Source organism: Myotis davidii, unplaced genomic scaffold (assembly GCF_000327345.1).
Source record: "Myotis davidii unplaced genomic scaffold, ASM32734v1 scaffold37, whole genome shotgun sequence".
Taxonomy (NCBI): domain Eukaryota; kingdom Metazoa; phylum Chordata; class Mammalia; order Chiroptera; family Vespertilionidae; genus Myotis; species Myotis davidii.
The window spans coordinates 5,179,066-5,189,466 of record NW_006289395.1 but is presented as its reverse complement, the minus strand read 5'-3'; the positions used below and the strand labels follow the sequence as shown (position 1 = coordinate 5,189,466).

The 10,401-nt window shown below is 47.4% G+C and overlaps 1 protein-coding gene across 1 annotated transcript in view; it reads left to right on the top strand.

Moving 5' to 3' along the window:
- Window position 1: 1 nt before the first annotated feature.
- ELAC2 (elaC ribonuclease Z 2) overlaps window positions 2–10,401 on the top strand; it is a gene marked incomplete at its 5' end in the record, with an annotated part of 27,401 nt that continues 17,001 nt past the window's right edge. Inside the window, 8 exon segments of the mRNA XM_006761734.2 lie at window positions 2–69; window positions 663–713; window positions 852–922; window positions 1,962–2,026; window positions 4,136–4,193; window positions 6,031–6,099; window positions 7,541–7,648; window positions 8,453–8,511. Coding sequence (XP_006761797.2) covers window positions 2–69; window positions 663–713; window positions 852–922; window positions 1,962–2,026; window positions 4,136–4,193; window positions 6,031–6,099; window positions 7,541–7,648; window positions 8,453–8,511 — 549 coding nt within the window.

Here is a 10,401-nt window from a genome sequence, read left to right as displayed (position 1 = left end):
CCTGCAGGTGGTGGCGGCGGGCGGCAGGGACGCGGGCGCGGCGCTCTATGTCTTCTCCGAGTACAACCGGTCAGTGGGTCGCGCCGGAGCCCGTCCCCCCCCGAGCCCCGCGCGCCCGGGAGCATCGCGGCACCTCCGTGGGCCGCGGCGCCCTGCTGACACGGGGGTTTCGCGTTGCTGCGAACTTGTCTTTGGTTGTGGGGTGGGGCATCGTGGGTCTCTTGATCCCACGCCGTCACGTGCCCGGGGTCCCTGCAGAACCTCAGGCTCGGGTCTAAGCGTCCTCCCTCCAACCCTGGGCCCCCGAGTTCCCCCTTGGCACCATCGGAGCCGCACCTCCTGCCCTGCGCGCCCGGGCGGGGCCTCGGGGTGGGTGTGTGAAGTCGTCGGGTCTGCGAGGGGGAAAGGGCCTTCGGGGCACCAGCACCAGCCTGCACCGCTTCCCCGCCCCCGATCCCGCCGGGTTTCCGCCAAAGCCTCCCACATCCAGCATCCCAATAGCAGAACGCGGCCGGCTAGTCCAGCATGGGTTTTCAGCTTTTGGGTGTTCCCCCCCCCACCCCCCCGGAGTGTGCATGAGTGTGCACTGAAACATCTAAACGGTGGTGGGAATCTTACAAAATAGAATCTCCTAAGTAACTTCCGTAATGCTCGTCCTGCAGGTATCTCTTCAACTGCGGGGAAGGAGTCCAGCGACTCATGCAGGAGCACAAGTGAGTCAGCGGCCTTCTTTGGGGGGAGATGATCATGGGCTTTGAAAGCTGAAGTGAGAGGCAGCAGTGTCTTTGTGGCTGCAGAAAGGGTCCCTGGTGCCTCCGCTTTGTCCTGCTCCAATGTCTTCTCTTTCTTAGGCTGAAGGTGTCTCGTTTGGACAACATATTCCTGACCCGAATGCACTGGAGTAACGTTGGGGGATTGTGTGGTGAGTCTGTTCTTTCCAGGGTGCGGGGCTGGAGGGACGCTGTGGGGTTTTAGGCTGCCTTGCCCTTTCTTGCTTAGCTTCTGAGTCCAGGGGAGCTGGAATTCTCTGTGTGCCCGGCCAGTCGGCTCTGCATAGAGCAGCGGTTCTCAACCTGTGGGTCGCAACCCCTTGGGGGGTCGAACGACCCTTTCACAGGGGTCACCTAAGACCATCGGAAAACACATATATAATTACATATTTTTTGTGATTAATCGCTGTGCTTTAATTATGTTCAGTCTGTAACAATGAAAATACATCCTGCATAGCAGATATTTACATGACGATTCGTAACAGTAGCAAAATTACAGTTATGAAGTAGCAACGAAAATAATTTTATGGTTGGGGGTCATCACAACATGAGGAACTGTATCAAAGGGTCGCAGCATTAGGAAGGCTGAGAACCACTGGCATAGAGCGTCGGAAGCCGTTCATGAGGAGGGCAGCATTTAACCTGGATACTGCCCTCGGTGTTACCATCCACTCGTCTACTGAGTCGCTTGACGGGAGATAAGTGACAGTGAACTGGAGGGTGTAGTGATGGAGATTACAGTAAATGCATTTACCATGGAGAACAGGGGCTCCAGACAGATACCCACTATCCGTAATACCCCGTTCTTCACGTCCACCCACTGCAAAGGTCAACGTTGTGTCGCAGCCAGATTCTCTAAGCTTTGTGGTGTGGGTAGGAAGGAGTGTTGCACAGTTGCATTCTCAGAGCTGAGACTAGAGTGGGGCCAGGAGGTCCCTGGGTTGCAGAATTTAAGACCTTCCCTTCAGCTGAATGGTTTTGTGCCCCAGGCGCCTCTTGCCTCGCCTGGTATCAGCCCTGCCCATTGGAGAGGCGCTTGAGGGGTGTATGGTGTCCCTTCTGCTGCACAGGTGCTCCCTGGTCCTTAGAAGCTGAATGAGGACAAATGGAAAAGGAGCTGGTTACGAGGCGTCCTGCTGGCAGTGCCTGCGGGGCAGGGTGCTGAGATCTGACTGCGCTTGTCCTTTCTAGGAATGATTCTTACTCTAAAGGAAACCGGGCTCCCAAAGTGTGTGCTTTCCGGACCTCCACAACTGGTGAGTCTCCTGACTGAGCTTCCAAACCGAACCCATCCTTTTTTCAAAGTTATAACAAGAATCTTCATTTTTGTAAATCAGGCTTCTGCCTCCAGAGGTAATCAGTAGTGAAGTAAACACTTTACCTTTCAAAATTAAGAGGCCTGAGTCCAAAACTTACTAACTATATCATCTTGAACAAGTTACCTCAGTTTCTTCATCTATAAAATGGCTATTATGTTTCATAGAGTTATTAAAGAGTAAATGACAGCTCTGACCAGGTAGCTCAGTTGGTTAGAGCATCATCCTGACACACCAAGATTGTGGGTTTGATCTCTGATCAAAGCACAGACAAAAAGCAACCATTGAATGCATAAAAAAGTGGAACAACAAAATGGATGTTTCTCCCTTCCTTGCTCTACCTAAAATGAATAAAAAAAAATGTAAAAATTTTTTAAAAAGAAAGAAATGAGATAGCACATGTAAAACGCCAAATCAACTCTGGCGGGTATGGGTCGGTTGGTTGGGTGTCGTCCCGTGCACCTGGGGATGCCGGTTCAATTCCGGGTCAGGTGTGAACCAGGAGGTTACGATCTGATTCCCGATCAGGACACATGCCAGGATTGCAGGCTCGATCCCCAGTGCGGGGTGTGCAGGAGGCAGCCGATGGATGATTCTCTCTCATCATTGATGTTTCTATTTCTCTCTCCCTCTCCCTTCCTCTCTCTGAAATCAATAAAATAATATACACATAAAAATTCCCAGTCAGGGCATACGCCCAGGTTTCAGGTCTGATCCCTTGTAGGGGGCGTGCAGGAGGCAGCTGATTGATGTTTCTCTCACTTAGATGTTTTTCTCTCTTCCTCTCTAAAAATTAAAAACAAATAAATAAAATAAAAAATACTAAAAAACAAAAACCCGCTAAGGGGTTGGCACCAAGTAGGCACACAATAAGTGCTATCTTTTATTCTTACCTATTACATTTGAGACATCTTCATACCTTTTAGATCTGCTTCACCATTGAAAAAGTGTGTGTGTTGTAACTGTTGACTATAGCAGTTTATTTTCCAGTTCTTAAGAGGAAGGTTGCCAGTCACCAGGGACTATTAATTGTCTCCAAAATGATGCCTCAAATCCATCCATTTGTCTCCATCTCACTAGGGCCTTCATTATCCCTGTTTACTGCACCTGTGTCCTGTAGTAGCTTCCAATTTCCGTTCTTGCTTCCCTGTAGTCCACCTTACCACATAGCAGCCAGAGGAACCTCTTTAAGGCTGAACAGCAGACATGTTACTTCCATTCTAAAACCCTCCAGGGTTTTCCATTCAGTACAGTCCAAACACCTTAATAAGGCCCATAAGTCCTGCAGGCCATGGCTCTGCCCACCCGTGCATCTATATCCCAGTCACCAGGCAGGAGCCACATAGACCAACTCCTAGCCGCCCACCGAAGCTCTTCCCACCTCAGGGTTTCATCCATGCATGAGTACCTCTACCCCCTTGCATCTCTACCTGAGTCGTTCTGATCCTTCAGAGCTCAGCCAAAAGGTCGTTGGCTCGGGAGCCATCCCTGATTCTCCAGACAAGTTATACATTAGCCCCCTGCATTTCTCCTCTTTTTTTATTTTTTAAAATTTTTTAAAAATATATTTTTATTGACTTCAGAGAGGAAGGGAGAGGGAGAGAGAGAGAGAAACATCAGTGATGAGAGAATCATTGTTCAGTTGCCTTCTGTATGCCCCCTACTGGCGATTGAGCATGCAACTGGGGCATGTGCCCTGACCAGGAATTGAACTGTGACCTCCTGGTTCTTCGGTCAACATTCAACCACTGAGCTATGCCAGCCAGGCTTCTTTCTTGAAGAGCTCTTAGCACAGCTGCCACTGTGTCCTTGTTTGTGTTACCATTTGTTTCATTTTTGTCTCCACTGGATGAGGGCAGGGATCCCATCTCCTCCCTGCTAAATCCTTGGCATCTGACAGATAGTGGACACTTGGTAAAGATTTGTGGAGAGGAAGTTTAAATACTTATTATAAGTCATGTTGATGCCTCTTACGTACTCAAATACATTGTTGCATCTTGCATCTATGCAACCATAACTGCTCACTTTTCTTTCCTTTCTTTTTTGTAGGAAAAATACCTAGAAGCTATCAAAATATTTTCTGGTCCATTGAAAGGAATAGACCTGGGTATGTCCCTGCCTCTGACTCAGTATCTGCCATTTTTTTCTCACATATGCCCCCGTCTATCAAATTAGAATCCATGGGGATTGACTAAATTAAACCTTAAACTGAATCATTCCTCAACATAGGTGCATTTTTAAAATGTCTGTCACATTCTGTGCCCCTACCTCATTCCCCTCAAATACAGGCTGGAGACGGTTCTCAGAGCCAATGAACCTTGAGTTTCTTGCAGTGGCGGGGAAGGGTATGAGAGGGACCTGCGGCTTTTGTCCTGTCCTTTTATACCGAGCCTCAGCTTGGCTGTGCTGCGGGCGCCTCTTCCCAGGGAAAGGCCTGATGAGGATGCCGCAGCCCCTGCCCTGGAAGCGGTGTGCTCCTCCAGGGTGTTCACGCTCCTCTTCTGTGGAAATGCCCGTATCTTATTCCAGAACTGGTACTGGCTCTCACAGTGCAGACCACAGATTCTCCGGCCTCACGGTGTTATACGTTACCTTGTACTTCTTAACACTAGATTGCCCAAGGAAGTCATTTTGACTGCTTGGGGGAAATTCTTTAAAGAGTGCACAGAAGAAGAAGGCCGCCGAATTTTGAGGAACGATTGGCCAACAACATTACCGGAAATACGTGCATTTATTGGGATTTTATATGCTCGTGGAGCCTACGAGGCAAAAAATTTAAAACTCAGTTATTTATGGTCAGCAAAGTAGGGTCTCGAATTTTTTAGAAAAACTATGGCCAGAGAAAAGTTCAAGCAAATCCTACGATTTATTCGTTTTGACAAAAGAACCGAAAAAAGTAGGCACCTACAAACAAATAAGTTTGCCTTGGTTTCGGAAATATGGGACAAGTTCATTGAAAATAGTCAAGCTTGCTATCAACCAGGGCAAAATATAACAGTTGACGAGCAATTATTTCCGTCAAAAGCCAGGTGCAGGTTTACACAGTATATGCCTAATAAACCCAACAAATTTGGCATCAAATTCTGGCTTGCATCAGATGTTAGTAGCAAATATGTTTTGAATGGTTTTCCTTATTTGGGGAAAGATGAACAACAACCATCGTCAATGCTCCTCAGTGAACACGTTGTTCTGAAACTTGTCGAGCCATATACAGGCTGTGGAATTAATGTCACGACCGATAACTTTTTCACTAGCTTGTCACTCGCGACAAAATAATCAAATGACTCTTATTGTTGAATTGAGTAAATTTCTTATATGACCAGTTCGGCTCTGTATTGAAATAACAGTTTTCATTTTTTTTCGATTACCGGCACATGATAACATACAAGTACATGATAAATTGTCGATACTTGATAAGTTGTAGTTGCTCAATAAGGTAAACTAGTACTTGTTATTCGAATCTTTATGCAGTGATACATGTTCTAATAAGTTGTTTATTTTATTTCTTTTGCGCCCTAAATTCATGAAAGAAATGTCGAATAACTTGTTATATAACTGTAAGTAATATAAAAAATATTAAAAATTAATTTTACACAAATTTCTTTACACATTAGTTATTCTTTCACAATGCAGTCATTTTGACGGCTTTTGGGCAATATAGGTATATACTAAATTTCAGTCTTTCTAGTGTTAAACTGGAGTATTAGTTTCTTTTCTACAAATGCATAGTCACCAGTGATCATGTCTTTTCATTTGGCCCTAGTAACTGATGAAAAGATACTTTGCTTCTTTCCCCCGAATTTTAATTTGCCCAGAAACTCTGATTTTAGTGCAGATTCTCACCACAATCCCAAGGCAGTTCAGCTGCTTGTGGTTGGTGGTCTGGAAAGCGGACTTTCACGCGTGTCTGTACTAATGCGGTTGCTTTCCTCTTTTGCGCGAAGCTGTGCGGCCCCACTCCGCACCCGAATATAAGGATGAGACCATGACGGTGTTCCAGGTCCCCATATACAGTGAGTACGAAGGCACACTTCCTGGGAGGAGGGCATAGGTCCAGGGTGAGGCCGGCATGGGTGAGAATGGAAACTGCTTGGATAAATTAAGGTACGGTTCCTGCCCTTACGGAGCTTCTGATCTTCTGGGCAGACACGTTTAACTCGTGTGTAATGATAATGACTATACTTTGGAATATAATGTAATCGAGTGCTGCTGAAAACACATTGCTCTGAGATTTGCATTTATTGCTCGAGGTGTATTTACCACAGATGTAAGTACCTCTTTTGATGAGAGGATTCTGATGCGTTTTTAAGCACACTGCCACCTAATACAGTGGCGCCTTGACTTACAAGTTTAATTCGTTCTGAGACCGAGTTCCTTCGTTAAGGAGCTCGTTAACTCAAATTACTCTGTCAACTCAATGCAAAAAATCGGCGGAGAGACAACTGGTATCTCAAAAAACTTGTTAGTTGGGACACTCGTAAGTCAAGGCCCCACTGTAGAAGCGATGTCAAATGTCAAAAGGTCACAGGAGCCCCTTCTGGTCCCAGGGCCAGGGGAAAGTAGTTTTGACCTAGAGAGGGACAGTCCACGTCAGGCCCTGTGGTTGTTGCCCTTGAGTCTGACGGAACACACTCCATCGGGTTTTACTGACTGCCAGGCAGATTCCAAGGAGTCAAGACATTTCCTCGACATGGCTGGCCGAGTGCTGAAGGGGTACAGGCCGGGACCTGGCAGGAGATGGGCTGCACGGGGCCGCGGGTGAAGAAGGGAGGGAGGCGAGGGGTGTGCCCCCGGCAAAGGCACAGTGTACAGTGCACACTGTGAGGTTCTGACCCGAACTCGCCTTGCCGGGCTCGCTCCTGCTCAGGTGGCTTCCCTGTCCTGACCCCACCCCTCCTGATTTGTGTGCCCCACTGTTCCTGTGCGGCACCCTGTGTCCCTCCCTAGCACGGAGCAGTTTGCTTTTTCATATATTTGTGTGGCCAGTGGGAACCTGCTCAGCTTTCTGGCCTTGCTTTCCCAGCGTGCGGGCCATGGGGATGAGTGTGCCGGGAGCAGGCAGCTTCCATGGGACCCACCACTGTGTGGCAGCTTCCTCACCTTGAGATTTAACTGACTCCCCAATGACGTCCCTTCTCAGGGCTGGGCCACTTTTAGGCCCAGTCTGTTTATTGCGAGTGATGATAATGCGTAAACTAGCCTACTGCCTGCACGCTTTCTAGTTAACAAACCCTGTTAAGTTCTCACCTTAGTCAGGGCTCTGTGCTGGGCAGAAATGGAAAGGGAGTCTCATGTAAATGCGGCCTGGAGACCAGGACGGGCGGGGCGGGGGGGGTGCCTGTTTACGGTGCTAGGAGCAGGCCTGCTTAATGGCGTTCCCACGTGTGAACACCCAGGCTCTGCTGGGAGCTCCCCTTGCAGGTGTGTCATTTGATCATTTCTCGTACTGACCAGGTGAAGAGAAGTGTGGAAATCACCAGCCAGCACAGAGTCCAGACAGGCGCAGTCCAGAGCAGTCTTCCGACTCTGCATCCTCTGAAAACGAGCAGCGCTTGCCAGATGGTAATGCTGTCACACAGAACAGTCACTGTCGGAACTGTTTCCTCCGCCATGGCCACCCTGCTCTCCGTGAGAGCCCTCACCCAGGCTCCCCTGAACAGTGGCTGCTGTACACAGAGCCAGTCCGCGGCCCTGTGCGCCCAGACTCTGCTCTTTACCCAGAGGCAAATGGACTCATACAGAGGCTTACAGGCTTTTTATCAATGCAGATTCATTTGTCATGAACGCAGAATGGTAACTGCTAAGCTGACAAAGCAGTCGAATCAGTGAGCGGATCTGCACCTTTTCTTTCAGAGTGACAGCCTGCTGGGAAATGAAGTAAATCCCCAGGGTAGATGTATCAGGACGGACTGCCTAAGGGTCTGTCCAGTGCTGGGCAGGCCTGATAAGCTCCCCTTTCTGCCCTGAGGTGGTCCTGTAGCACCCTTTCTTGGCTGGAACGGGCACAGACTCGGCCCAGACTTTCTCCACAGGCCTCTTGGCTCTTGTGTCATTTCACATATTTTCATACTTGTTTATAAAGCACCTTGCAGCTTGTTTCTCTCACTTCTCCACTGCTTGGTAAATGTGTCACTTTTCACTCGCCATTCTGAAAGTTTTTTGGATGGAGTCTTGTATTTTTCACTCACTTGGATTCCCAAATGAGTGGGGAAGACCAGGTCTGATTGAAACAACCCCAGTGCCTTCCTCAGCCTTTGGAGGGAAGGGTCTATCTGTTTCGTGGTGTGAGAAGTCAAATTAGGTATCCGATGGCCATCCACCTGGGAAGCCTTCACAGTTGTTATAATCAGATTTGTTTTTTCTCAGGTGTCAGCCAGAGAAGGGGTGGCAGGGACCCCTCCTTGGTCGTAGCTTTCATCTGTAAGGTGAGCACCTTTCTGGTAGGCGTTACGTGAGGGTGGTGACCTTGAGCCAGCACTTTTCCAGTAGTTCCTAGGGATCCCCTGCTGAGCCCCCTGTGTCAAGGTGAAACCATGGATACCTATATTTCCCGGTATCCACCTGTGCTGTTGCATACTACAGATTCTCTCCATTGTTCACATTAGGACTGCCTGAAATATTTGGCTATCTTTTGAAGTTAAAGGCTAAGTTTCTGAAGTTAAAGGCTACTTTTTTAGAGAAAGTTTTGTTTTCTTTCAGATGATTCAGGCCTTTATTCAGAATCTTTCAACTCTGTTTTAGTTAATATTATTTAACTGCTAACAGTGGGACACTAATTAAATATTGGCTAGCATTCACAAAGGCCTTGATCTGCAAATCTGAAGTTGGTCAAACTCTATGAAAGTGTTATTACAATAATGTATTTTTCAGGTCTGACTAATGGCGCATACACACACACACACACACACACACACACACACACACATATTTTATTGATTTCAGAGAGGAAGGGAGAGGGAGAGAGAGATAGAAACATCAATGAAGAGAGAGAATCTATGATTGGTTGCCTCCTGCACACCCCCTAATAGGGATTGCGCATGAAACCCAGGGATGTGCCCTTGATCAGAATCAAACCCGGGACACTTCATTCTGTCATTCTGAAGGCCGACTCTCTATCTGAAAGAAATAATGTCCATTTTAAAACATTTAGTAGTAATGTTAGTTATTGAAAGATCATTGTCAGTATCACGTATCAACTTATCTGAGTAATAGTTGTAATTTTTATTGAAGTTAAGTACTGCCAATAGGTTTATTACTTTTATATTTCTGAGTTTTTAGACAGCGAAATAATTTTCCAAAATGGTTTACATGGTAATTATTTTTTTTAAATCCTCACCTGCGAATATTTTTCCATTGATTTTATTTAATTTTTATTGATTTCAGAAAAGGGAGAGAGAGAGAGAAATGTCAATGATGAGAGAGAATGATTGATTGCCTCCTGTACTCCCTTTGCTGGGGACTGAGCCTGCAACCCAGGCACATGCCCTTGATTAGAATCGAACCCAGGACACTCTATCCACTGAGCCACCGGCTAGGGCTACCTGGCAATTACTAAGCTGTGTTAGATCCTTCCTGCCTCCCGGGAGCTTGAGGCTCCGACACTAAGGAACTGCCGGCTTCTGCCTCCTGCCCGGCTGTCCACTGCCACTTCTGAGAACTGCTCTCCCGGGTCAGCCCATGGTCCCTTTTCCCTCACGAGTTAATTTGCTGTTTCTCGGCAAAGGGGTTGGAAGGCAGTGACGCAGAGCTGGTTCATGTTGTGAGAGTTGGAGAGGGGAGGCCCTCTGTGCAGAGGGCCTGGCTGAAACTCCGGCTCTGGGCTCGCTGTCCGCTTCTCATCGCCTCCCAAGTCCTCTGCCTTCCTTCCTGGGAGCAGCTCTCTGGGCCGAACTCCGCCCACAGGAAGGAGATGGCTCACCTGCCTTAGTGTGCAGTTCCTGTTAAACATTAGGCACATTGGCTCTTGCCCTCATGCCCAGTAGTCTGTAGAGAATGGTCACAGCAGTGCTGGCCACTGTCTACTAATGTCACATAAACTCTGTTACCTGCACACACTTAAGCTGTAATCCTTCTTCTAGGGCAGTGGATCTCAACCTTCCTAATACCACAACCCTTTAATATAGTTCCTCATGTTGTGGTGACCCCCAACCATAAAATTATTTTCGTTGCTACTTCATAACTGTAATTTTGCTACTGTTAAGAATCGTAATGTAAATACCTGATGTGCAGGATGTATTTTCATTGTTACTAATTGGAAGGTTGAGAAACGCTGGCTTAGACTAACTGGGCCTCCTAGACCAGTGGTGGGGATTTTT